A 27,709-nucleotide genomic window follows, 5' to 3' on the forward strand; every position below is an offset into this window, starting at 1 on the left:
TACCGTTTGCCATCGCCGTGAATGAAGACTACAGTGCGCTGCATGTATACGCAGCCCTGCTGTCCCTTCTGTTGCGTGCCCGCGCGATGCGCTGTGCCTGTGTCTTGCCTGTCATTATCCGCTGGGGAAAATAATGCTTGTTGACCGCGGTGGTGCCTGTTGATCGCGGTGGTGCCTGTCGACCGCGGCGGTGCCTGTTATACGCTGCGGTGTCTGTTGGCCGTGATGGACTTGTTGACCATGGCGGTGCCTGTTGAATGCTGCGGTGCCGGTTGGCGGCGATGGCGTCTGGCTTTCCTGAGACTCACGACGACCGCAGCCCATGTGGGTCTGCTGCGCGGCGAGCATGACCCCGCACTGTGCGGGGTCCGCTGCCGCTCCGTACACATGCGCACAGACCCCGGACGCGGATGGGGACCGGCAGGTAGTGCCGCGTGCATGATGGCATCATCTGGGCCTCAGGAGGGGAATGCCTTGTCTCCGCGCACCGGCCGACTCCGGGCGGCGGCACGGCCCACCGCCGACGGCCACCTGTAGTGCTGTGCGCGACCAGTCCGAACAGAGGCTTTGGGGGTTCGGTGGACGCTGTAGCGTCGCGAGCATCACACCATTCATATGCCAGTGACCTCAGCGCGGCTGCGCACGCTGTGGGGCAGCTCAGCGACGATGGTCCCCAGTTCAAATCTCAGCGAACCTTTGTCTCTGTATGGCTCGTCGTGTAATGTTAGCCCATGTTTACGAAGTCGTTGGTAGGTGAATGAAATGATTGTTGGTGCGGGATCTGTGATGTACTGAGCTCAGGCACCCCCGCATGTGGTACAAATGGCGCAGGCCAGCAGGCTGTTTGCTTTGGTGATAACTCTTGGCTGCTGCCGACACGAGGAAATGCAGGGAAGGGTGCGCATTCAAGCTAACGTCATTCACCACACATACCCTACAGGCTGCACCAGCATGCATACCTCTTAGAGTCTAGTCATACCTAATGACCACTGCACCGGCATGAATGAGATGGGCATGGCAATGCGCAGTGATGTAGAACAAGACGTTGTACAAGTGTTGTCGCATGCTGATGTTTGGGGCCAGTTCAGACGTCATCTGATAAATAGGTTTTCTTCTGTGCTGAATGAACAGGGTTGTTAGAAACCACTGTGCGTGTTCGCGCCTTAATTATTTCACCGGGTGTCTTTATTCGTTTTTCCCGTTACTTCCTCTTTAAATGCTCTCCCTCTCTATCCCTCCCTTTCCCTTTCTCCCCGTCCCCTCTCTCCCTGTTCCCTCGTTTCTCCATTCCTCCGTTCTCCCTCCGTTCGCCTCTTCGTCCCTCCGCTCCCCCATCCCTCCCCCCTTATCGCTGACCGTGGTTCGTGGCGGCGGCGGTCGCCACTCCGCGCCGGGCGCGTGTCCGGGTACTTGTCAGCGGGAGGGGCTGACGCGTGCCGCGCTGGGTGCGGACGGCTGGGTGACAGAGCGCATGGGCCTCGTGCGGCGCGCGGACGCCAGTGCTCCAGGTCGTGCGGCTTGGGCGTGCAGTACCGGCAGCTGTCCTGCCACCGACTCAACATGTTCGGTTGGCTCGACCCGGAGCCTGCGGCCGCCGCGCTCTGCCCGCCCGCTCGCCGGCCCCGCTCGGCGCGCAAGTGCCACCGCTCCTGCTCCGCCCGACACCGCTGGAAGGCCGGGGAGTGGTCCCAGGTGGGTGGGCGCTGACTGAAGCCGCGCGCCGCGCCGGCCGCCCGCCCTGGGCAGGGTCACCTGGCGAGACAGTGTGCAGCGGCTGCTGTACAGTGGTGGCGGCGCGAGCTTGTCGAGGCGCATTTGTGTAGACGCGTGGGATGGTGTATTTTGACTGCATGTTTGCTCGTTGCGGTGTAGGTGCAGGGAACGCGCAACAGGCGAAGTCTTACCCATGCCTGTTTTCAGCCGTTGCGAACGAATGCACATCAACGGCCGAGTAGGTTGGTGCCGTTTGTCGAGATGTCTTCGCATGTCACACTGTCCGTTTATGACGCCGCCTTTTTGCGCCGCTTCGTTGTATTTCTGCGGTCGGTGCATATTAGACTCATTTTCACCAGCGGAGCGTATATTTGGCGTGTTGGTGTATTTCGCGATCATGAATTTGGTGATACATATTACCTGATGTTCGTATTGTCTTTTTGAGCATGTTCCCATCACGCTCTTGGTGTTGTGGCTGTCACAAGAGCGAGTTGTCCGTCGTCCGTCACGACTTCTTCACTTTGTATCTATTGAACGCATGTTGGAATCGTCGCATGCATTTTGAGTGTCCTGTACCTATATTTTCCGTCTTCCCGAGTTTGTATGGAGGCGAAAGTTATCCCCCTAGTGGCATGCGCTATTGTTCATGGTTGTGTTGCAAGTCCTAGTAATTGGGCTGATGCATCCTCGTGGAGCAGCACAGGAAGGTGTAATGACGTCCGCAGCGACGGACACGGTTGACAGTGAACACGTTTGCGGCCATCTACAGCCATTACAACCATCATCTGCAGCAGTCTACAGCCGCTCACAGTCATGCACAACCCTTACAACCATCATCTACAGGAGTCTGCGGCTGCTCGCAGTCATGTACAGCCATTACAACCATCATCTACAGAAGTTTGCAGCCGCTCACAGTCATGTACAGCCATTACAACCATCACCTACAGCAGTCTGCAACCGCTCATAGTCATGTACAGTCATTACAGCCATCATCTACAGGAGTCTGCAGCTGCTCACAGTCATGTACAGCCATTACAACCATCATCTGCAGCAGTTTGCAGCCGGTCACAGTCATGCACAGTCATTACAACCATCATCTACAGCAGTCTGCAGCCGCTCACAGTCATGTACAGTTATTACAACCATCATCTACAGCAGTCTGCAGCCGCTCACAGTCATGTACAGCCATTACAACCATCATCTACAGCACTCTACAGTCGTTCACAGTCATGTACAGCCCTTACAACCATCATCTACAACACTCTACAGTCATTCACAGTCATGTACAGCTCTTGCAACTGTCATCTACAGCAGTCTGCAGCCGCTCACAGTCATGCACAGCCATTACAACCATCATTTACAGCAGTCTGCAGTCGTTCATTCATGTACAGCCCTCGTGAAGTCATGTCGCCATGTCCTCACGTGATTTAACCCAAACCCTTTTATTTGCTTGCAATAGCGTCCATGTCTGCAAATTAAGGCGGAGATGTCGGCAGAGCAACTGCCGACTCCATCACCCAACCCTTTTATCCCCATATGTCGCCCTCCCTCCCTCCCTGCCTACCTCTCCGGCTTATCCTGATGCAACCTTTTCCCCCGCCAGGTCACCCTGCCCTGACGCCTTTCTCCCAACGCACCCTGAATTGAATAATCTCTCTCTGGGGTCCAGCCTGACCTGACCGGCCCCTCTGGCCCGCCCCGAGCCGGCCGCTCCTGTCCTGCCCCCGCTCTCTGGGGTCCAGCCTGACCTGACCTGCCTATCTCTGGCCCGCCCCGAGCCGGCCGCTCCTGCCCTGACTCCCGCTCTCTGTGGTCCATTCTGACCTGACCTGCCTATCTCTGGCCCGCCCCGAGCCGGTCACTCCTGCCCTGACCCCGGCTCTCTGGGGTCCAGCCTGACCTGACCTGCCTATCTCTGGCCCGCCCCGAGCCGGTCACTCCTGCCCTGACCCCGGCTCTCTGGGGTCCAGCCTGACCTGACCCGCCCCTCTCTGGCCCGCCCCGAGCCGGCTGCTCCTTCCCTGCCCCCGCTCTCTGGGGTTCAGCCTGACCTGACCTGCCTATCTCTGGCCCGCCCCGAGCCGGCCGCTCCTGCCCTGCCCCCGCTCTCTGGGGCCCAGCCTGACCTGACCCGCCCCTCTCTGGCCCGCCCCGAGCCGGGTGCTCCTACCCTTCCCCCGCTCTCTAGGGTCCAATCTGACCTGACCTGCCCCTCTCTGGCCCGCCCGAGCCGGCCGCCCCTGCCCTGACCCAGCTCTCTGGGTCCGCAGTGCTCCGAGTCATGCGGCCGCTACGGGCTCAAGAACAGAACGGTTCGCTGCATGAACGCCAGGGGCAAGCGGGTGTCTCGCCGCCACTGCCTCAAGTCGGAGCGGCCGCGGCGCCGCAAGCGGTGCAACCGGCGCCCCTGCGGACCTCTCTCCTGCGCGGAGGTGGGTGCTGCTCTCGCTCCCTTCTGCGCCCGGGTGGACGGGATTGGTCCGCTCTTTTGCCGAGATGGCTGGTGCTTTTTGCGCCTTTGGTACTCTCCAGCTCTTGCGCAGAGGTGGGTGGCATTCCTGTTCCTGTCCAGAGCTTGAATCAGCACTGAATCAGGTATCCTGTGCTGAAACGGGATATCCAATCTCCCCCAGTTACTTGTGCCGAACCAGTGAGTATTGCCCGTAATGTGATTGCATCCCTGGTTCCCGATGATGCCTTAGTCTGGTTCATGGGCTCACGTAATACTTTTGAGCGTCACAAAGTATCATCCCGATTTCATGTCGAGTTGTATACCTGTGTATCAGGTCTGGTTGGAAAGGTCACCATGTGGTTTGAAAGCTTGGTTAGATGTGGTCGTCATGAGGTCAGACGGTTTGCCGTGCACCATCTGCTAACTTCAACGTGTGCCGGCCGCGCCACCTCAGGTTCGGGAGAAGCGCCGGCAGCTGTCGGACGGCGAATACTACCTGATGGTGGCCGGCGCCAACATCTCCATCTACTGCCACGGCATGAACGGCTCGCAGCCGCCGGTCGAGTACCTCACCCTGCCGTCCAAGCCCAACGACTTCTACTCAAACTTCGCCGAGATCGACGAGAAACGGTGGGCACCTGGTGGCGGCACTGGTGGGGCCGGAGCAGCGCCCCATAGAGAATGATCTCAAGCGGAACTCTTTCCTGCAGCGGAGAGAGCTGTGAATTCATTGCTGCAGCTGTCATACGTTATTCTGTTCCGAATGTCCCGTATTGACGTCTTGAATGTTCTAAATTCATGGCGCATTGTCTGTTCCTATCGATGCATCAGCTTCGGCGGCTAGGCACGCGCCGCATAATGTTGTAGAAAATCGTATCTGCGCAATCTTTGCTTCCTCAGCGCAGTTCAGTGCTTATACAACCATGCTTATTTAGATGCTCGATCTGCAAAAAAAAACGTCAGGTTCTTATGCAGATCGACTTGATCTTATCACGTCAGGTGGTCCTATAAAACACAAATCACGTCAGGTCGTCCAAGAAGACGTGATGACGTGATGTGATCACGTCAGGTCGCCCTACAAAACAGCCTCTGAACTGGTTTTCCGTTTCGTCTGATCGTCTGTCTGCAGCAAAAGAAATGACCCGCTGTGTATGTGCTCGCTGTCCCCAGCCTGCTGAACCCGGAGACGTGTCCCTACAACGGCAGCCGCGTGAGCAGCGCCCGCTGCCGCAAGTGTGTCCAGTCTCGTAGCCCGCACGCCGGCCTGACCGTGTTCACCAGGGTCCGGCTCAACATCACCTCCCTCAACATCATCCGTGAGCACGGGCCGCGGCCGGCACCACGAATGGCACGAACGTGGCGCGTGTAGGTCGCCGTAGCGGTGCCGCCCTTTGCAACGCTGGGAATCTGAGGCGCCTTGGACGAGCCAAGGAACTCTGTGCCGTGCCTCCATGCTTATTTCACATCGCTCAGTCGTGCGCCATTTTTCTTTTTCTGCATTGTGGCGTTACATACACGAATTCCAGAGCTCAAACTCTAGCTCGCGCCTATTGCTTTCAAACAAGCTTTTTAGTTGGTGGCTCCGTCACTGCGCTCTGTCACGCTCCCCGGCAGCACCGGCAACATTAAACTCAATTGGCTTTGCGCAGTCCGTCAGAGCCCTGTTTACATTATGCTGTGTTCGTGCCCCCCCCCCCCCCCTAGGCCCCCTTCTACTGAGACCATCACGTCTTCCGGCAGCGCGCGACTTTTCGTTCGCGCAGCAGCGGCGCGGACGACCAGTGCACTTCGGTGAGGCCGGCGACTGCTACTCGTCGTCCGGCTGTCCGCAAGGCAGGTTCGGCATCAACCTGAGCGGCACGGGCCTGCGCGTGGCCTCCACCACAAACTGGGTCGGTGTCGGCAACAAGCCCACCGTTCGCATCACCAAGAATAGGGTGAGCTGTGCGCGAGCGCGAGCGCGGGCGGGGCGGCGTGGTGCAGCGCGGTGTGGTCAGGAGAGGGACCGCTAGGTCTTACGCGCCGGTGTAAACTTCCGGTACCGCGTGCTCAGCCCATGAAGTAAAAATGTCCGCCGAGTCGTTGAGCAATGCGTGATTAGTTGCAGATAGCGTTCTGTCACGGTGGTCACGATAGGTCAGTGACAAGCAAACGCGTGGTCAAGGTGAGTACTCCCATGTTCTTGATAAGTATGGAAAACTAACCAACACCTGCGTTAAGGTAGGTCCAAGGACTCCGATAAAGGGCATGTCTTCTTGTCTTCAGCACCAGCCTACTATGCTTACCGTGAGACCTTTTGCAGTCGCAGTATTCCACGTGACCGCTTATTTAGAGCCGGCCGCCTTACCCGGCTGCGCGTCCCTCTGACCTCGCGCGGTGCTGCTGACCTCGCAGGACCGGACAGTGGTGAAGGGCACGTGTGGCGGCTACTGCGGCACGTGTCGCGCCGATTCGCCTGGCGGCATAAAACTAGACGTCGCGCCCCCCTGACCTCCAGGTGAGCCCGTGCACAAGCGCGTCCCAGCTTCCACGTGTCGGCCCTGGCAATGCCCCGGTACGGGCTGGTCTCGCTGATTTCGCCCTGTCACCCCAGAGTCTTAAGTCTTGTGTTCCCGGCAGGCTTTCACCTGGGCCGATCGGACGACGGCGCCGGAACACTCAGTGCTCCTTTTGATGGCATGATAGGGCTCAGGTCACGTGAAAACAAAATATTGTCAGCAAAGAAAAGTTTCACAGTGCACTTTCCATGATGAGTTCATGGTAGTCACATTGAAAATGCTTTGTTTGCGATGGAAGCGCTCTGCTTGCGAATAAAGCTGTTGGAACCGTACCCATATCCGTGGTGCGGCTCGCAATGACCCCCCCCCCCCCCCCCCCACCCATCCCCCCAGGGCTGTAGCGGCAATTACCGGTCTTTCATCTGTACATACCTCGCGCACATCTCACCGTTAGAGGAGCGCCTAGTCACGCGCCGACGACGGCGGCCCACGCCGCGGCCGGCAGCTACCCACCCCTCGCCCGGCGGGCCGCCGAGACTGAGAGAGGCGGGGCGCGCCGCGCCGCACTGCCCCGCCGTCCCGCCTCCCGGGTGCTGCGGCGCCTCCGGCGTGGTGGCGCCTTCGGTGTGGCGGCGCCCCCGTGTGGCGGTGCCCTCGGTGTGGCGGCGCCCCCGGTGTGGCGGCGCCCCCAGTGTGGCGGCGCCCTCGGTGTGGCGGCGCCCTCGGTGTGGCGGCGCCCCCCATGTGGCGGCGCCCTAGGTGTGGCGGCGCTCCCGGTGTGGCGGCGCCCCGGTGCTACGGCGAGGAGAAGCTGCGCCGCGTGCCGACGGACCGGTGCGCCGCGCGGACCCAGCCCACGACCAGCCGCCTCCGCGCGCTCGAATCTCATTGTGACGTCGTATCACTGCCAGTGGAGCTAGTCAGCGGCAGATGGCGCTGCGGCGACGGGTGGCGGTGCGGCAGTACTCGAGTGGCCCGCGGCGCGGCGGCGGAGGTGACGGGCGCGCCCCGCCGCCCGTTGACGGCCAGCTGGTGGATCGGTGTCGTGTCATGTACCATCACATTCTCTAACTTATCTCGGCTTCGCCATGCGCTTTGTCCATAACGCTGCATAGGCCGTCAGCTGCCGCGCCACGCTGGTGCTGAAACCGCCGCTTTTGGCGACGTCGGCCGCGCGTGCGGCGCGCATTTCGGGCCGGCGGCCGGCGCTCCGCGTCTGCGAGACGCCGGCCCCGCCTGTGCCGCGCCCGCTGCCCGCGCCAGGTCTTCTGCGTGCCCGCGCGCCGAACCGATAACTGCCATACGACTGTGCTGTGGACCATGCCGCTGTGGCCGGCTGTACTCCCGCCCTGCTTCAGTACGGGAGGGGACTCGCGCTGCCGCCTCTACTGAGGCCAGACGCAGTAATATATGTAAGGTGTCTGCATGGTACGTTCGACTGAGAGGAAGTGCGAGATGGAAAGGATCGGAATAGGAGACGCGCATCACGGCCCTTCTGGCGAAGGTTTCTGGTATTGTTCGAAATCTGCCATCAAAGCTAGCGGCCCAGAGCCCTTCGACGATGCAAACATCTAGCAAACATCCTTGCTCCAAACGTCAACCTGTTGGTGATTTCTGGAGGGCCTGGAGGTGGTCTGGATACGCAGAATCTCCAGCCCGGGTTCCCGAGCAGCTTGCGCGCAGGGTGTAAATGTAAACTCCACTGACCTGGCTCAACCTAAAGGCATAGAAAACGATCGGTAACTAATTCAAAACGCGCTCTGGGTCTATTGTCACCATGTTTTACAGATGCACAGTAGTTCCCAAAGCCCAGGCGATCACACTAGTCCCGTCGCGGCCAAAGCGGCGCACGTCTGGTCCGGGCGCAGTACATCGCGTCTCCCCGTCAGTCACACAGCCCAAAAGTGACGCAGGCGCAGCTACCGATCACTTGCCTTCAGTTCGAAATGGGCGTCGACGCGCCAGCTACGTGCTTGAACCAGCCCCGCCCGCTGACAACGTGGTGTCCCAATGCTCTGGGGGCAAGCCCGACGCCATTCGGAGAGAATGCTACCTTGAACCTGGCTAGGGACGACGCACGGCCTGACCTGCCGCGCATGCCGCACGTGACGACCCTGGCCAGGTTGACATCACAGGTGCACAATCAACGTGTATTTTGGCATATCCAGGTAATCTCTCCCCAGGGAGCGGTGCGACTCGGACGGCGCGCGGCGGGCCCGCCGCCCGCCACTGTCCGCTCACACTCGCACACACGCCAATACTGAATGCCCTGCTGGGCGACGCTCGTGACCAGAGCCTGATATGGCAGCCCGGGCCCGCACCACACCGGCGCGGCGCGCGTCCTGTCCTGCGTCCACGCGCGCTCGCGGCCACTACACAAGCCCTGCCGACGGCGGCGGCGGCCGGCACAAACGACGAAAAGCGGTAACCAAGGTCGGGTCGGACTCGCACTACAGGAATGATATCGGCGGCGCGGCGGCCGCGCGCGCCGGCGCCTCGCGCGGCGGAGATTTCTCTAGAGGAGGGGGCGGCGCTGTAAGCTCGGCGGGCGCATATCACAGGGCGCGCGGCGCGGCGCCGCCCGCCGGCCGGCCGCGCCGCTAGGGCGGCACGTACGGCGGCGGCTGCCGGTAGTTGGGCACGGGCTTGGCGCGGCCGCCGCGACCAGCCTCGGCCCCGGCCAGCGGGGGCGGCCGTTCGTACGGCGTGTCCTCGCCGCCGCCGCCGGCTGCCTCGCCGTGCTCGTCCAGCATCGGCGTAGCCGGCGACGGCGCGCCATCGGCCGGGTAGGTGGGCGGTTCGGGCGGCCGCTCGTGCGTCAGGATCACGGGCGTCTTGGCACTCTTCTCCATGCGGTCCTCTAACTCGTCGGAGAAGATGACGGGGATGCCGCGGCTGACGTACGTGCCGTTGTCGGTCATGGTCATCTTGCCGCGCCGGCGCGCGCGGTACAGCACGCACGCCACCAGGCCGGCGATCAGCAGCATAGCGGCGATCACCACGGCCGGGATGATGAACGTCACTAGGTACTCGTCGCCCTTGCTCTCGGGCGCCTGCTCGTCCAGCGGGCCTGGCGCGGCCGCGGGCGGCGCCGCCGCCGTGGTCGGCGTGCGCCGCGCCAGGCAGATGCCGCGCGGCGTCACCTCGGCCGCCGTCAGCCGGAAGTCGGGCCCGAGCGCCTGCACGGCGCGTGGCGTCACCTGCTGCGCGTCGTCCAGCAGCGCCTCGCGCAGCGCGTGGATGTCGGCGTCGGCGCACTCGTCCGTCGGCAGCGATTCGTTGAACCAGGAGAAGACGACAGAGCCCTCGCGGATGTCGTGCACCAGCATGGCGTCTGTGTCGCCGTCGCCGAGAAGCTCGGCCAGCTTCTCCATGAGCCGCTTCTTCTGCATGGGGTCGCGGCTGAACTTGCGGAAGTCGTTGTCGAGCGTGACGCCGAACTCGACCGTGTGCTGTTTGGCGTCGTCGCGCGGCTGCACCACCACCTCGATCGAGTCGGACACCGTGAGGCCGCCGCTGTCGATGCACTCCTGCCAGACGGGAGCAGCGTCATACAGAGCCCATGTGCAGCAGCGGCGCCCGCACAGACACAGCACGAGCATCGGACGGCAGCCAGACCGAAACACAGCGTACGGTACGACACGGCAGCGACCCACGTCATCGTCGTCACCAGCTTGACCGGTGCCGTGCTGCGACCTCCTGCCGCGGTACGTTTGGGGCAGCGTATCTAACGGAATTCGAGCATGACAATACAATTCGGACGCCAAAGACACCACGCAGCGACACGACCACTAGCAGTATTACAGCCAGCACAACACCTCGAGCAATCTCCGCCGCCATGCCACCTACGAGCTTCCGCCTGCTCGGTGACCACCGCACTGCGTCGGCGAGCAGGGTGGTAGTGTGAGCCTCACCAGGTGGTAGTGCGAGCGTCCCACGTCCTTGTCCAGGGGCAGGCCGATGAACTCCTGGTTCTTGGGCTCGAAGCGGAGCCAGCTCTCGCGCGGTACCAGCTGACGCTCGCTGGTCAGCAGGCGCAGCTCCATCTCGCGCGCGTTGCCGTCCTCCATGTCGAAAAACGCGTCCGCCGGCACCTGCGGGGAGAGCGGGACGGTCACGGCCGCCGTCTCCGGTCACTGGGCGGAGCATGCGCAGCTCGTCCCACGGCAACAGAGGTGGCAGCTGTCGCACCGAACGAGGCGTGCGACTGAGATGGAGACGGTGCGATCGCGAGTCGCCGGCGCGTCGGTCGAGAGCGGGGGCGACGGTCCGGACCGACGCCACCAGCCCACGTCTGGTGACGTCCTTCCCACGGCCCACGGACTCGGCCGCAGCCGTCTGAAGTGGTCACCAGTTACACCACGAGATGCTGCTGGCAGGCCGGGGACTCAGGACCGCCATTGGAGCGAACGCGGCGCACCCCGGTCTGCACTTCAACAACCCGGCAAGACGGCCACCGGCCAGTCTGAAGACCTGCTGCGCGCCCGCCGGCAGTCGGAGAACCCTGCTTCCGAGCACTCGCCTGCTGTTTGAGCAGCCTGCCGACGCTGGCCGTGATCCGGTCAACGGGTTGGCGCCGGATGGGCGGCACGTTCTGGTCCGGCTCCTCGGTGGCCGGGGTGGGCACCGACGTCAGCAGCACGCCGTGGCACACGTTCAGCAGCTCCAGCCGCACGCGCTGCGCGCCGAACTCGGGCGCCAGCACCTTGCGCAGCTCGGCTGTCGGCTCGCCGTTCTTGCCCACCAGGTGCTGCGGAGCACGGCAGGCTGGTGACCGGGAGCGGGCGCGGTGTGACGAACATACCGACGGGAACACGCGGCAGGGTGCTGAGGAAGACGTCACTGGGACATGGCGTGTCGACGAGACAGCACGATCCTCAACCTGTGAGCCGTGCTGAGGGTGGTGTCAGGGTTAAGGTGTCGCTCTCGTCATGAACAGCACGCGCTCGAGACACAGCACCGTGCCGGTTTGGATCACATCCGACGTCTTCACGTCGTCCGGTTATCGCCAGTCAGCCATGTCGCGGGCCTCACCGCTGTTTAACATCACGCCTGCCTCCCGGTTAAGAGAACCAGGAAGCCATCTTCACATTTGGAACAGCTGACTGGTCGGCCGAGTCAGGCCAGAAAACAAGCCCTCATCTGTCCAAACGCTGGGCACGACGCCGCCTCCCTCAAACACTCGAAATCACACTTCCTAAACATACAATAGAAGACTATGCGAACCAGCGGCTACAGACGAAACCATAACACGGCAGCGGGCCGCACCAGCTGTCTAGCATAACGTAAGCAGACGCGCCCCCCAGCCGTCACGCGAAGCACATGCCGTTGAAGCGGACGGGATGGCATTCGTCGCGGGACCGCTCGGGAACCAGACCGCTGCAAATCCGCTGTATCCGAGCCACAGCCGTGAACGTTTGCCGAATCGACGCTCAGATTGGGGACCACACATGCGATTGGGTCAGGGCGATAAATATTTAACGGAGTCCGTCGCCACCGGCCGTCCCGATCCTCGATCAGAGGTCAGCTGGCCGCCGCCATGTTTATTAGGCTGTAGCGACACGGCAAACCAGGACGGCGCACTATGAGCGGCCGGCCGCCGAGGGACGGGGCCGCCTCCAGCCTGGTAACGGACTGGGGGGAGGCCCGGACAGGGTGCGCGTCCAGCCGTTGGCGGACCGGTGTGGAACAGCGTGCGCAGACGGGTGGGGAAAGGGAGGCGGGGGAGGGGCAAACTATGCAGGGGGGACCTGCGCAATACAGGCACGAATAAAACGCAATGTAAGACGACGAGACGAAGACTCAAAACAATGCAAGGAAGATGCCGGCCCACGCACAGCCAGCGCGCGTGAGGGACACCGGACGTACCGAGGCGATGCGCGAGAGGGCGAGCTGGTCGCAGCGGTGCGTGCTGATGGTGTCGTTGACCCAGGCGATGCGGACGGAGCCGCCGAGCATGGCACGCACGTCGTACACCAGCAGGCTGGAGGTGGAGGTCTGGCCGAACATGTCTGCCAGCTTGCGCAGCAGCAGGAGCTCCCAGTCCACCTGCGCGGCCGACGACACACGGGTGCGGCGGTGACGCACGGTACCATCCGACCGCTGCGTGTGCGGCTGTGTACCACGCGGACGGGCGAGCAGCTCGGCGATATTTTACACTTTGAAAATAGAGCGCAAGCCATAGGAAAACTGAACGGGACCTTAAACTGACAACGCCTTCGATAACGCGAACGCGTGCTTTAGCAATGCCATACGACGTGGCCACTCAAGTTCCAACACGCGCACTTCCTTAAGTTCTTCACTACTTTGAATACAACAAAACGTGACGTCCCACACAAACCTACTGAAATCAGCCAGTTATCACTGGCAACGCGAATGCAGCATCAGCAAAGACCATCACACTCAGGCATCGACCCGTGACACGCGGTCAGTCTCCGGCGCGCGCCGCCGTCTCCGCCGCTGACCGTGACGGGGAAGTCGCGCGGACGCAGCATCTTGAGTTGCAGGTGGAAGCGGTGGTTGATGGCGCGCCACTGCTGGTAGAGCCGCACGGCCACAGCCAGCTGGTCGGACGCCGAGGCGCCCTCCGCATCCATCGCGGTCAGCTCGAACTGGTACTCGCCGATGTGCTCCTCTTTGGGCCTGCCGACGAGGGGAGCGGCGTCGGGGGCGCGCGCGGACACGGCTCGCCGCTGCGGGACCGGCCGCCAGGGGTTACTCACGCAAGCCGCGTCTGAAAGAGACGTCCCCCACCTACGCTCCGGAGCCGAATCTGAGCTTGAGTCGGATCTGCGCTCCCCTTGCCGATCCCACACATAGCGAGACATTCCCACGGGTGACGTGGCAGGCGCTCTGGGCTGCGCTGACCCCCCCCCCCCCTCCCCCCTTCCTTCCCCCTCCCTCCCTCCCCGCAGTCAGACTGAGAAGCTCTCGCAGGCCGCAGCCCACGCCCACAACCGCGCCCGCTCGCTCCACTCACAGGCCGTAGATCTCCTGCTTCGCGGCATCGAACTGGATCCAGTCCGAGTCGTCCAACTCCTGGCCACTGGTCTTCTTCAGCGAGAGGTGCAGCTGGCGCGTGCCGCCCGACTCCAGGTCCTGGAACGTCTCCTCGGGTACGCGCAGCCGGAACTCCTTGCCGGCCACCAGCAGCAGCTTGCGCATGCGCCGCTGCAGGAGCGGCCTGAAGTTGCGCGCGCCCACGGAGATCGTCTCTTCGCCGGGTGGCAGCGGCACGGACGGCGTCACCAGCACACCGCCCGGCAGCCGGGCCGTCGCCTGGCGGCCGCGCAAGCGTCAGCCGCTCAGCGGCGAGAAGGCTTCATAGCGGCTAGGAGGCGAACATTAGCTACAACACGCGCGGGCACACAACAGTGGAGAATGCGGCTCTCTGGGGACATGTCGGCGGAGGACATGACGGATGGGCGCCCGCAGATGTGAGAATGCATCGATGGGTAGATGAGCGTGCTTACAGACAACACCTCGAGTCATCACGATCATACCGATTCCCTATCACCATGATTGGTTACAATAGATCGCGATGTCGGTGACGACCTCTCAACCCAAGACGTCACAGCCTTGTCACCGGCCGGCGCGTTGGCCTCAGCCATGTATGCAGCCATGTTGGCCTCAGCCATGTTGGCCGATCTGGCGCTCTCCCTGGCGCTCGGCAGTCAGAGGCCCGCCCGCCGCCGCCAGCCCCGCCCACAGCCGGCTGGCCGCCAGTGACGGTGGTCGTGGCGAGCCAGCCGGCGCCGCCGCCAGCGCTGGACCTCACCTCGACACGTCCGCCGGGGGCGTTCATGGACGACTCGAGCCCGCTGGTCTCGCGCGCCGGCGGCCACAGCGGCCCGTCGTCCGTGCGGCTGGGCTGCAGCGAGTCCGGATAGTACCGCGTCGGCACCGCTGCCACCTGCCGGGCCCGCCACACGGCTGCAGTCAGAGCGACGCCGCGCCACACGGCTGCAGTCAGGGCGACGCCGCGCCACACGGCTGCAGTCAGAGCGACGCCGCGCCACACGGCTGCAGTCAGAGCGACGCCGCGCCACACGGCCGCAGTCAAAGCGACGCCGCGCCACACGGCTGCAGTCAGAGCGACGCCGCGCCACACGGCTGCAGTCGGAGCGACGCCGCTCCACACGGCTGCAGCCAGAGGGACCCGCGCCACACGGCTGCAGTCAGAGCGACGCCGCGCCACACGGCTGCAGCCAGAGGGACCCGCGCCACACGGCTGCAGTCAAAGCGACGCTGCGCCACACGGCTGCAGCCAGAGGGACCCGCGCCACACGGCTGCAGTCAGAGCGACGCTGCGCCACACGGCTGCAGTCAGAGGGACCCGCGCCACACGGCTGCAGTCAGAGCGACGCCGCGCCACACGGCTGCAGCCAGAGGGACCCGCGCCACACGGCTGCAGTCAGAGCGACGCTGCGCCACACGGCTGCAGTCAGAGCGACGCCGCGCCACACGGCCGCGGTCACAGCGACGCCGCGCCACACGACAGGAGCGGCGGCGCCCAGCGCTCACACAGTCGCAGATAGACGCGCTGTGCTCACAACCGCCCGGACACGGCGACGTACCGGGATCGGAGTGCTGACCCGCGGCCAGACGGCGGAGGCCGTGACGCGCGGCGGCGGGTAGGCGGGCGACGCCGGCGGCCCGGAGAACGTCGGCGACGCCAGCGGCGGCACCACGTGCGTCACCGGGTCGCCGTAGTCGTAGTTGTCGTCGTAGTTGTAGTCATAATCGTCATCGCCGAAGTCTCCAGAGCCGTCCACCTGTTGGCAAGGTGTAGTCTGGAGACGTGTCGGACGGCTCGCAGCACGGCGGCGCAGCGAGGGGGAGGGGGGGGGGGGGGCACACCGAGCCAGAGTCCCGCAACACAGCGAACTACAGCGAGAGCGGTTAACCGCTGTTGGCCGATCGCCACAGGGTGCCGAGACCACACCGCTGCGTGATGCGGACAACACGAGGACAACAAACAGAGACCGCACACCAGCAGCATAGAACCGAAGATTGCCGGCTGCCGGCGAGCGTCGATCGGAGCCTCACCTGTCTGCGGTGGAGGGCGGAGCCTCACCTGTCTGCGGTGGAGGCCGAAGCCTCACCTGTCTGCGGTGGAGGCCGGAGGCCCACGTGTCTGCGGTGGAGGCCGGAGCCTCACCTGTCTGCGGTGGAGGGCGGAGCCTCACCTGTCTGCGGTGGAGGCCGGAGCCTCACCTGTCAGCGGTGGAGGTCGGAGCCTCACCTGTCTGCGGTGGAGGCCGGAGCCTCACCTGTATGCGGTGGAGGCCGGAGCCTCACCTGTCTGTACTGGCGGCCGGAGCCTCACCTGTCTGCGGTGGCGGCCGGTCGGCTGCCGGGCGTACATCAGCCAGCCGACGGCCGGTCGGTCGGCGGCCGCTGCCAGCCGCTCCATGCGCAGGTCTGCCTGCACTGCCTGCACGGAGCGCCGCCGGTTCGGGTGCACCTGCTCCGAGCAGCCCACCTGTCGGGACGGGCGGAGGTGAGAGGCGCGGCGGCCGGTGCCGCAGCGGGAGAACCGGCTCGGCCGTCTGACTGGTTTATCATGTCCCAGTGGGCTTCGGTGGGATAAGCTAGGCAGCTACCTGGACAGCTCTGGAGCACTTACTCCTGCGCGAAACCTGACACTATGTCCTGGCAGCAAACCTTCGTGCCGGAGGGTTGCAACATCATTGCCGGGGTATGTATGGCAAACAAGTGTCAATATAGAATGTGGCATAACGTATGCGCAACAGAACAATAAACAATCAAAAACTAAAAGCCCTACGCAGGGCGACGAGATGGGAATTAGAGAAACACCGAAGATATGCAGCATTGCCGTATAGCCTCCCCATAAAATGACCTCTGCAGCCGAAGCGCCCGGAAAATACGCCAACAAAGCTTGTCCAGTTACCTTCCACGAGAAGACGGTGAGCTGGCGGGACTGTCTGGTGTGGCTGCCAGCGCCCGCTTCCAGCACGCTCTCATCCTCCAGAGGCATGGCACCGCTGTGCGACGTTACGTGCATCACCTCCGGCTCCACGTGCACGGCCGCTGTCGAACGCGTCAGCCATGACGTCACAAGGCATGTCAGCAGGGTGGCGAGCCGAGCCGATCCGGCAGGTGTGCAGTGACTGTGCGCTCGGTGCGGCGCCAGAAATAGCGCGCGCTTATGACGTCATTGGCGTCTTCATCCCCATCTGAGGCATGAGGGTCCCCATCTGAGGCTCCTGCCCAATGTGACATCAGCCCTCCGGCCCGCAGTCTCGGCTGCGGTGTCACTCACCGGCCAGTGCCCGCAGCATGCGCAGGCGCGCAGCGCCATCCAGCGTCTGCGGCGCGACGTCGAAGTACAGAGCGACGACGGTGGAGGCGCTGCCATCGGCGCAGCTCAGCTCGCCGCTGTCCTCGTCCCAGTCCAGCGGCGCGCCGGCGTGCCCCGAGTCTGCAGCAGACGCGTGGCAGGTCAGCCTCGGCCGAACGCGCCACACCACTCTAAAACGGATCCAGCAGCGCGCGTGCACGCACGCACGCACAGCATCCCAGCCCTCGCATCCCTGAATCCCTCGCACAAACGGAACATCCGGCCATGGATCAAAACACATTCGAACGTTAGCCCAAAAAATACTGCGTGCAGCCACCCACCCGTAAGTTCTGTATCAGCTGCAGCAATCGTCCAACGCATACCAGACTGCAACTTGCATTTGACACCGACCGACCCTACCCCGCGGCCGCCGGTGCCAGGCACCACAAAGGTTTGACGAGCAAAGTGAGTGGAGGTGGGTGGGAGCGGGGGGGGGGGGCTGTCAGCTCGGGTGCGAGTCACCGCAGTTCAATGAGTCACCCAATGTGGACGAACCACACAGCCGACCGTGTGCTGCGTCGGGTTCGCAGCAAACACGACGTCACCTACCCAAACCCTGGTATCATCGCAGCGGGGCCCCGTCGCGGCACTTCCGCAAGCGCGGCCGCGCCAATCCCGCCCAGGTGCGGCGGGTTTGCCCCGGCAACGTCAGCCGACCACCGGCGGCCGGGTGCCCGCTGGCGCCGGGCCCACTGGCACACGGCGGACGGGCCGGGCCGGGCCGGGCGGCCACCGCATCCACTCACCGCTCTCGAGCACCACGTCGACCATGAAGCGGTCCTTGGCGCGGCTGTGCGGGCGGCGGCCGCGTGCCGTCACGGTCACCAGGTGCGGCCCCAGCTCGGCCGGCAGCGGCACGCCGGTGAAGGCGCGCGCGCCGGCGTCGAACGTCAGCCAGCCGGGCAGCGGCGCGTCGGCCGTGGCGCCGCCCACCTGAGAACGGGCGGCAGACGGCCGTCAGACGGCGCACACGTGCGGGGCGTCCGCCGACCGACCGCCGACGGAGCACCGACAGGCATCGGGCGTGATCAGGCGGCGGCCCTCGGCATATACGTGTAAACACTCGTCGCCCCAGCCAGTGTGGCGGGCGCGAGACAGCGACACAACACAAACAATCGGAACACTTGCTACAGCACGGGACGGCATGCGCACTTGCTCCGCCGACAACAACCGTCTACGCGGAGGCACGCCGAGCGACCGAGCAACTGCACCAACATGGCGCGAACGGCACACGCGCACACGTGTCCCCCGCAGCGGTGCGTCGTGTGAAAACAGCCACCACGCCCCGACACCTGGCACAGCATCGGCCTGCCCGCGCGCGCCGCCGGCGATCCGGCCGGCGCGCGGGCGAGCGTGCTGCCGCCCCCGTGACGGTCCCCAGCCGAGGCCGGCGCATCTGTGGCTGGCGGGTAACAAGGCAGCGCGGGGTCGGAGCGGGGCCAATCGGCCGCCGACAGACGGATCGATTACAGCGGCTCGGCGGCGGCGTCGCGGCCGCCAGCGTTCACCACAGAGGCGAGGATGCCCCGCCGCCACCACCCCGCCCGCCACAGCCGCTGCAGAGGGGAAGGCCGGGTCGAGCGACAGGGCGGAATGCGGCGCCGTGCGGTCTGGGAAGCGCGGCCGGCCGGCGGATATTAGACAACTGCCGAACGCTGAAGGCTCGCCATCCACCGTGCTTGCGGACAAACCGGCGGCGTCGCCCCACACCGCGAACAACAGTGTGGTCTTGAGGGGGGGGGGGGGGCAGAAGGTCCGTCTCGGAGTCGTACGACTTCATCGTCCGCTGACACGGTCGGTGACTGCCCCATCCGACGTGCCGACGGGTTACTGCCCCGCCCAACCCGGCCGCGGTCGTCTGCCAGCTCACTCCGTCATCGCAGCGACCCCCGGCGAGCGTGCTGCCGGGCAGTGAGCGAGGTCGGCGGCATCAGAGGCCGCCGTCCGCCCGCGGCGTCTGAGCGGCGCCAGCTCCACCGGTCACTCACAGCCCGTCGGCGGGCCGTCGCCACGCCCGGCACCGGTCGGCACTCACATCGCACCCCCTTCCGTGCGGTCCCGGGCGTCTCAGCCATCGCATTGAGCCGTCTATCACAGCTCGGTGACACAGACAGAGACACAGGCGGCGGGGCCAACACTCCCAACCGCGTGCATCCCACCGTGCGTCCACAGCGTGACCCCAGCCGGGCGCCATTTGAGGCACCGTCGTCACCGGACCGGTATCCGCGCCGCGCCCAGCACCACCCCCGCCGCACGTCAGCAGCTACGTCACGGGGCACGTCCTCTTGAGCCGCCCTGAGCCGGCCGGTCGGCGAGGTCGGTCCTGTGGCGGAGCGCGGGTGCGCGCGAGCCGGCCGCCGGCAGGCGCCCACCGCCGCCGGCCGCGGCCGACACCGACGCGTGCTCGGCCACGCGATACCGCCCCGAGGTCGTGCAGACCGACCGGTGCGGTGCTGCGTCCTGCGGGGAGCAGGCGCCCAGCTGAGTCGTGGAACCGACACGCGCCGGACGGTTTCACCGCGGCGGGCATTAATCCTGCGAGCGACGGCGAATGGGGCGTCTAAATAGAGCGGGCGGCGCCGTAAAGCACCGGGCGACGCGTCGCGTGGGAGTCGCCAGGCGGCCCCGGCTGGGAACGAAAAGCGGTGGCCATGACTGGCGGCACGGACGCGTCAGCCGTTCCCGGTGCGGAAGAGCCGCGGCCACGACGACGACGGCGGCGGCGGTGACACGACAGAGTGGAGCAACGCGTCACAACGGAGCACTTTTCCGCTCTGGCGCCAGGCTTCGTGGAAAGCAGGGGCTCTAAGACTGCTCGCCCTGCAGCGGCGGCTAACCGATCCGTTATGTCGGATCGGTTAGAAACACATCGCGGGGATTTATGCGATGGCCTGGCTTCGGATGATCGAGCAGTTAGCGGGCTCGTAGGCGCACAGGCCCCATAAACGGGAGCTTTCATCAAGTTGTCATCTCCGCCGACGTTATCAGAAGGCCGCGGCGCCCGCCGCCGCCAGCCCGCCAGACGCAACTCGTAAGGCCAGGGGTGACCTTGGTGCGGAAGCAGGGTGAACACAGCCCGCCCTCCTCCGGACATGCGCACTGACCGTGCCAACGCCAAGGGTGCTCAGGATCGGCCCGCGGCGCCGGGCTACGCCGCCGGCCGGTCCTGCGGTCGCCAGTCGGGAGGCGGCGGCCCCCCAAGATGCTAGTAACCGGATTAATGCCACCACTAGATGTCAGTTGCTGAGATGTGTGCTGGTCCAGCTACCGGCTCACAAAATTCCGTCATGGACGTTGGTCTGTGCGACGCCGACGAGCGGCGCACTTCACCGTTCACTAACGACTGTTAACTAATCTGCAATTAATCCCGTGCTAACGCAGCAACTGCAACGGCCATTGGCGTAATCTCCCGTGATTCAGTTATGGCTGATCGACGATGTGTTAATAGTGGTACATGCGGTGACTTCAGTGCAATGGCCGATTAGTCAGACCTATTTACTGATAGAATAATAAAGTGTCATGATCAAAACAACAACACACCTGATGATGAGAAGAACATTTCGATGCTCCAATACAGTCCACAAAACATCTAATTCGAAGCCCTATCGAAATCTTCCTGACCCCGTCTGCTTTGGAACAGCACGATTACCCCTTTACGGTGAGCGCGTTCCGGAGACGAACGCCCCACTTCCGGCGCTATCAGCTGGGCTGACCCGGCCCTGTGTCCGCTGAGCTGTCGGCGCTGACACACCATCGTCAGCTGCGGCCCCAAGATAGGCCGCTTATCTCCTCGCCACAGCGTCGCTTCCGGACCCCTCTGCAGTGTGTGTGTGAGGGGGGGGGGGAGTGCCGCTTTGATAACGAGCTGGCCGCGTGCACACCTCGCCCGCCGCACGTACCGCCAAGTCGGTCGGCAGCCGTCAAACGCCAGCGGACCGCGACGGCCGCGGCCGGGTCCGCGTCGATGTCGACGAGCGCGACGATGACGTCACAGTCACGCCGCCTGTCCGCCGGGACCGTCAGAGGTGCCGGCGGAGAGCGCCCAAAGCCGCCCAGTCCGCCCGGCCGCAGCGGAGGAGCTCCGGGCCCCGCAAACACGCCGCTCGCCTCCACCCTCGGCCGCGCAGACTGTCGGCCGCCATCAGTCGACATAGAGCAGCCCTCGCCGCGGTGCAGCGAGCATGTGTCGCCACGGCTCGGCGTCCAGGCCGCTGCCGCTGGCGCGGTGGCCCGCTCTGTCTCACCAGTCGGAAGTCTGAGCACGTGTTGATGCGCGACCGCATACAACACATAGCGGGCGTGCGTCTGCCTTGCAACGAGGCCCACTACACTCAACGCTCGACCTGCTCTCCCGATTACCGCATCAACGAGGGGGCATGTCCGGCCGGCGCGGGTCCGTTCGGCCTCGGCGGCGCGTCTGCACGTGTCACCAACAGATGGCGGGCGCGTGACGGCCGCTTTGTCTTCACCGGACCCGTCGCGCTCCGTGGCCGGATCGGGACCACACGGGGCGGCCTGCGTATGCACGCCGCAGAGGGCTGGTCGTCACGGCACAAAGGCCGCCGAGGTCATGCCCACGCGGAAGGGCAGAGGGCGGCCAGTGCAGCACGAGAACATGACTCATGACTCATCTCGGGCTCACAGACTGATCGGCGCCTTCTGACAATCCGAAGGTCCAGGGAGAAAACCGCACTTTTGCTGGCACTTGGTACGTCCTCCTGGGTGCCCCGTGGGCAAATCGGGGTTTTTTCCTTGCACGTCTTTTCCATTTCAAGCTGACACAAATATTGAAAATGTGTGCCGCCACAGCAAACTTTAAGAAACGCCACGGAAAAAAATGACGAAGGTTTCCCGGTAGACATGATGGATATCGCCACATATGAAACGCGACACGTTAGCACTTTAGGGCCTGCCAAATTTCCACAGAGGCTTCGCATAATACTGAATTTTCATTCTGCGGGATTTCTTCGGAACGCCAATCATTCCTTTCCTGATTGATTTAATCATTCCTTATTGATTTAATGATCCCTTACTGACTTCTGTTCTCAGCTTTCTGACAAAGACGACGATTATATGCAACTATTGGGCTTAGCCTTTTAAGAAAACCGAGAGCGCTAGACACCTAACACCAAAAAGCAATGCCGTGACAAAAGTACAGCCCTGCAGGCCGGCAACACAACTCCGACACGGACATAGTGCTGTGCGCAGAGAGAGAGAGCGAGAGCAAGAGCAAGAGCAAGAGCAAGAGCAAGAGCAAGAGCAAGAGCAAGAGCAAGAGCAAGAGCAAGAGCAAGAGCAAGAGCAAGAGCAAGAGCAAGAGCAAGAGCAAGAGCAAGAGCAAGAGCAAGAGCAAGAGCAAGAGCAAGAGCAAGAGCAAGAGCAAGAGCAAGAGCGAGAGCGAGAGCGAGAGCGAGAGCGAGAGCGAGAGCGAGAGCGAGAGCGAGAGCGAGAGCGAGAGCGAGAGCGAGCGAGAGCGAGAGCGAGAGCGAGAGGCGAGAGCGAGAGCGAGAGCGAGAGCGAGAGCGAGAGAGAGAGAGAGAGAGAGAGAGAGGAGCAGAGAGAGAGAGAGAGAGAGGAGAGAGAGAGAGAGAGAGAGAGAGAGAGAGAGAGAGAGAGAGAGAGAGAGAGAGAGAGAGAGAGAGAGAGAGAGAGAGAGGAGAGAGAGAGAGAGAGAGAGAGAGAGAGAGAGAGAGAGAGAGAGAGAGAGAGAGAGAGAGAGAGAGAGAGAGAGAGAGAGAGAGAGAGAGAGAGAGAGAGAGAGAGAGAGAGAGAGAGAGAGAGAGAGAGAGAGAGAGAGAGAGAGAGAGAGAGAGAGAGAGAGAGAGAGAGAGAGAGAGAGAGAGAGAGAGAGAGAGAGAGAGAGAGAGAGAGAGAGAGAGAGAGAGAGCTGGTCTTGGCGTTTCTGGGTTCAGCGTCCGATCTCAACCCACTGCATTTTGAAATACATAGCAACGCGGACGTGGCACACGTCCCATGTGTCTATAAGATATACGGAGATTTGTATACTGAAACGGTGAAACGCGATGCCTGCAACGATAGTCCACAAGTCTGGCTTGGTACCTCCTCGATATGAAATCTACCATCTTTGTTCAGCGATAACACTGGCCTGCTTGATCCCACCGCTCCCCGGAGTTAGACGCACCGGTCCGATCCGGGACAGCCTACAACACCACCGCCCCTCCCCCTCCCTCCTGAACTGCATCAGCCTCTGCCCACCTGACTTCACTGCCCCTACTGTCGGCGCACCTCGGGACATGGATGACGCGTGGGGCCGCTCCGCCCGTCGTCGCACGTCTGCCCACACCGCGCGTGACGGAGACCGGACGCCACGGGCGGAACGGCCGACCTCCGGTGGATGGGCCCGTCAGCGGACCGCCGGAGGCAGCTCAGCAGGTCAGCGGGTCAGCAGGTCACCGGCGTCACGTGTTGAGTCGGCCAACCGCCGCCGGTGTCGGCCCTGGTCTCTTACGCGATGCCGGCGGCCGAGCCTTCTCGCCGTTACCGACGCCAAGACTGGGCCTTGTTGAGCGCCGCTGTTACGGCCGCACAGCACAGCGCGGCGGCTCGCCTGAGATACCAACATGCAGTCCGGCAAAAAAACATCCTGGCAAGAAAGGCCCCATTGACCTGTGCATCAGAAGTAAACAAGTGGCCACTTTTTGCGGGGACGGTACAGACTACCGCGTTTTGTCTGTTGGCAACAGATCGACGGCGCAACCGGTCACTCCCCAGCAAAACACCGGCCTTCGTGCCGCACGCTCACGTGAGGCCCCGGAGGGCTGGCTCCGACGCAGGGCTCCAGCCCGGGCACCCCGGTGACCCGCCCGGCACGGTCGCCGGAAACCCCACCCTCCCGGCCGACGAGCCGCTCTCGCGAACCGCGCCGACGCCCAGGCCTCCATCCCGTCTCCACCCACGGCAGCAGCAGGCGGCGGGAGCGCTGCCTCCAGGCTGGGAGACCCGGCTTTTCATGCAGCCCACAACCCGGCTCCGGCTCCGGCTCCGGCTCCGGCTCCGGCTCCGGCTCCGGCTCCGGTTCTGGCTCCGGCTCCGACTCCGGCTCTGGCTTCGGCCCCGGCATACCGCGATCCCCTGCTCCCGAGTCGCCGCTTCTCGTCCCGTGAATGCCAGCGGCGCAGCCGGGAGACCCCAGCAGCCGCATGGGCTGGGCTCTTCTCCAGCTGACGCCTCCCCAATGCCTCCATCATTGCCGGTAGCCCCGTTAGCCCGCCACCAGCATCGGCCGCCATTCCTGGCAGTCGACCGGACCGGAGAGGCCCGCTGTACACAGCCCACTGCGCCGCGCCGACTCGCCGTGCCGGTCACGTTTTTCATCGGCCGGTATTGGCGCGGGCGGGGGCCGACCGCGGCCTGGAACGGCCGCCACCGGGCCATCATCCGGCGCTTACGGGCGGGCTGCGCCGCCGCGCCAACCGCCAGGGGCCGCGATCGCACCGGCGCCGTAGCGCCGCGGGGCTGCCGACGACGCCCGGCCGTCGACGAAAAACGACCGGAATAACCGCGCCGCGACGTGAATAGTCAGCCGGGCGGCATCGGCGCCGACGTGGAGGTCCGGACCGTCGACGGGCACCGCCAGAAACAGAGATGCGCCGTTCCCGAGCCGCGCCTCTCGTCCTGTGAATGCCACGGGCGCCCGACGCCCCCTCCCCCCCCCCCCCCCCCGCCCCCCATCCCGTCTCCAGCTACGGCGAGGTTGGGTCGCTGGGGCGAGCCGGCCAGCGCAGTCCTCGCCCGAGAGCGGCGTCAGCCCCGTCGCGGCCCGCCGCGACACATCAGTCGTCCGGCCGGCGACCGGCTGATCGTACGGACGGCGCGGCATGTCACGCCCAGCTGGCGACGCGCCGGCCGGCCCGACGGCGATCCGTCTCCACCCGTCTCCGTCCTCGGCCCAAACACGTGCCGGCGGCGGCCGGCGTCTGGCCGGCGACCGCTGGGGCCGCGGCGGCCGACCGAAACCACCGGCCAGCTGGCCCTGCCAGGCCCGGCGCGGCCGGAGCCGGGCCTCACGGCCACGCTGCAGTGCCGACGCTCATCGCGCCCGTCCCGTGATGTCCGCTGCAACGATGGAAGTCGGCCCGACGCCGGCGCGATTATCCTGTTAGCGTCCCGCTGCGGAGGCCGCTCGGGGACCCCCGGCCCCGAGGCCGGCCGGCACGGGCCACTGACGCGCCGCTGACGCCGCTGGTGCGCCACGCGACGCAGACGCAGCCAATCTGAAGATCCAGCGTGATTTGATCAGTCCACCAATCCGCAGCGCTTGCCGAAATTGCCGGCGGCGTGGCTCGTTACCGCCCCGTCCCGGAAGACGCGCCGAGGGGCCGGTCGGCGGCGCGTGTCGAGCAAGGCCGGTCTGTCAGCGTCCACAGGCTTGGCACCCGCCCACCGCTGTCCGCTCACCGCATTCCTGCCGTGCATCCCGGGCCGACAGAGCGGCCATCGTGCTGGGTCTCAGCGCGGCGCCGTCGCCGGTGCATGACTGGCCCCGTCGTCCCATCTGACTTCGCCATGAACCAGGGCACCGGCGCGTGGGATGGAAGCTGGGAAACCACGCGGCGTGGAAATCCCGTACGAATGCTTTCGAAGCACATTCCACTGACCGTTGACACAACAGTTTAAACCTGGCACGACACCAGCGCCGCCAGTCCAATCTGGTCTTCAAAACGCGCCGTAAATTATCCACGCCAGCGGCCCCTCTATACACACACGGCTCCACATGAGTGCCGTCACTCCCTCCACACCCCTCCGATTCCTAGACGTCCGTTCCGCACACATTAGCCCACGAGTCCACGAGAAGAACTGTTGTGCAGACAGTCATCACCGGCGCCAGACGAGGCCCCCGAGGCGGACACACGCCTGGTGAGCAACGTCCGAATACCATGCGGTCTGTGCATGCTTGCAAGGGGGTTACCGTGGCGACTGTGCCCTGTCACGCCGGAGACGAGCCAGCGACGGACGCGCTGTTTGGATCCGGCCCGGTCGCGCGGTCAGTGGAGCAGCACACGGCTCGTGATCACGCCCCGGCCACTGGCGCGTCGTTCAGGGACGGCCCAGCTGCTCGGCGCCGGTCCAGAGATCACTTCAGCCAGCCGCAGCCGTCGACCGCGCCGTACTCCGGCGCAGCCCGGCTGGGCAGAGCGTTCAGCCGCGACGCCGAGGCTCTCTGGGAGCAGCCGCCGACGGCAGCTCGCCCCCGGCCCGCCGTCTGCTGAAGGCGGCCGCCCCGGCGGCGGACCGTCACACCGGCCGACCGCCGGATCGGGTCACGCCAGGTCATGGCGGGGGCGACCCGCTGCCACGGCAGGCGGCTCCCTGTCCGTCTCCCTGCGGCTCTCCCGGCCGGCGCACGGCGGCGCTCACGCGCGGCAGGTGACGAGCTGAGACCGTCCAGCGCCGTGACCAGATCTGGCACCGCTGTCACCCCGCCACCGCCGCCTCGTCATCCTCTCCCGTGACCGTCGCGCACACTGACTCTGCTGCAGCCCGCCCCCGACTGGCAAAGGAAGGGGACGGCGGCGGCCGCCAGGCACCCCGCAAGGCACTCAGTCGGGCACTCACCTCTACAGGCATTCGGGCGGGCACTCACCTCATACCGCTCAACGGCGCCATGAAACGCGTCCTTGTCGATGGTGTGCACGAAGAGGCGGCCGGCACGCGCTGTGGCGTCCGACACGCCCCACATGCGCTTCAGCTGGTCGTCGGGCAGCGGCTCGGAGCGCGCGCTGAAGCCCAGATCATCGGTGCCGTCCGTGTGCACCTCCTCGCTGAGCGGGCGCACGTCAAGCACGCGCTGCTGGTGCGGCCGCTCGGCAGCGGTCAGGCACAGCACGGCCAGCGGGCACAGCAGGCGCGGTAGCAGCATGACGGCCGGTCCCAGGCACCGGCGGCGGCCTGCGGCAGACGCACAGCCGTCACGCACAGCACACACGACACACAGCAGACACACACTCTAACACACACAGAGCGGTGATAGGACAGCATGCACCACCCAGCGGTGTTCAGTCGCAGTCGCAGCGCAGTTGATACCCGGACCAGTCGCACAGTCCCGGTTACACGGCGGTCCCAGCGCGGCCGACGCCGGCGCTCTCAGCTCCCTGCCGCGGTTGCCGTTAACGGCTCCCTGTAAATTCGCCAGCTGGTCCCGTGCAAATGTCATGACCCCCGGGAGAGCCGGATCGATGCGCAGGGCCCGACCGCTCGGCGTCCGCACCGCGCTGCAGGCCAACACGTGTTCTGAATCACCGGAGACCACAGGCGACCGTGGTTTCCTTCGGCCAGTGCAGTGCCGACCAAGTAGGCTCCGGTGTCAGTCTGATAAGTTGACGAGGAACCGATGCTGCCTTTGCATCTCCCACAAAGTACGTCGCAGTTCTCGACAAGACGTGATTCACACGACTATCACAGCGCTGATAACTGTCATAAATCAACATGTGCACCGATAAAAGCGAGCAATCGGGCGTCTCCTGTAGCTCGGGGGACCTTTGACACACGTGCCACAGTCAAACACGGCCCAAAACCACTGCCTGTGCTACGGTCTGACCGTGTCGGGCACGCGAATGTCAGCACCAGTTACTGCAGGAGCCAGGCCCTGTCCAAATGGGCACGCGCCACCACCGTCAGCAGCCAGTCACTGCAGGAGCCAGGCCATGTCCAAATGGCGCGCGC

General features: G+C 64.4%; 2 protein-coding genes across 3 annotated transcripts in view; one reads left to right on the plus strand and one right to left on the minus strand.

The window, feature by feature from the left end:
- The window catches only part of LOC119111948 (A disintegrin and metalloproteinase with thrombospondin motifs 9), a 34,889-nt gene extending 27,659 nt beyond the window's left edge, over window positions 1-7,230 (plus strand). For both annotated transcript variants that reach the window (XM_037235841.1, XM_037235842.1), the window contains 7 exons: window positions 1,501-1,692; window positions 3,984-4,145; window positions 4,620-4,795; window positions 5,336-5,481; window positions 5,906-6,102; window positions 6,560-6,662; window positions 7,057-7,230. In XM_037235841.1, the coding sequence (XP_037091736.1) occupies window positions 1,501-1,692; window positions 3,984-4,145; window positions 4,620-4,795; window positions 5,336-5,481; window positions 5,906-6,102; window positions 6,560-6,655 (969 nt within the window). In that variant the 3' untranslated portion in view covers window positions 6,656-6,662; window positions 7,057-7,230. The remainder of the gene's footprint in view (window positions 1-1,500; window positions 1,693-3,983; window positions 4,146-4,619; window positions 4,796-5,335; window positions 5,482-5,905; window positions 6,103-6,559; window positions 6,663-7,056) is intronic.
- Window positions 7,231-9,263: 2,033 nt separating this feature from the next.
- LOC119113094 (dystroglycan) lies at window positions 9,264-17,917 on the minus strand. The gene is made up of 12 exons (XM_037237425.1): window positions 17,773-17,917; window positions 16,949-17,107; window positions 16,577-16,716; window positions 15,992-16,147; window positions 15,240-15,437; window positions 14,441-14,575; window positions 13,643-13,941; window positions 13,128-13,305; window positions 12,532-12,711; window positions 11,186-11,413; window positions 10,578-10,757; window positions 9,264-10,193 (listed from the first exon to the last, which is right to left on the minus strand). Exons 1-12 carry the CDS (start codon window positions 17,795-17,797, stop codon window positions 9,264-9,266), a joined length of 2,808 nt encoding a protein of 935 aa, XP_037093320.1. The 5' UTR covers window positions 17,798-17,917.
- Between the last annotated feature and the right edge of the window lie 9,792 nt (window positions 17,918-27,709).

The sequence above is a fragment of the Pollicipes pollicipes genome, unplaced genomic scaffold, assembly GCF_011947565.3.
Source record: "Pollicipes pollicipes isolate AB1234 unplaced genomic scaffold, Ppol_2.1 Scaffold_7261;HRSCAF=8764_pilon_pilon_pilon, whole genome shotgun sequence".
NCBI lineage: Eukaryota > Metazoa > Arthropoda > Thecostraca > Pollicipedomorpha > Pollicipedidae > Pollicipes > Pollicipes pollicipes.

Coding starts and splice junctions, on each gene's coding strand:
- LOC119113094 (XM_037237425.1), bottom strand. CDS start 17,797: ATGGTCGACGTGGTGCTCGAGAGCG. Junction 13,942..14,440: donor CCCCCGGCGGACGTGTCGAG/GTGAGGTCCAGC, acceptor CGCGGCCGCCAG/GCGACGGCCCGGCTGCCGGG. Junction 13,306..13,642: donor AAGCAGGAGATCTACGGCCT/GTGAGTGGAGCG, acceptor CCTCGTCGGCAG/GCCCAAAGAGGAGCACATCG.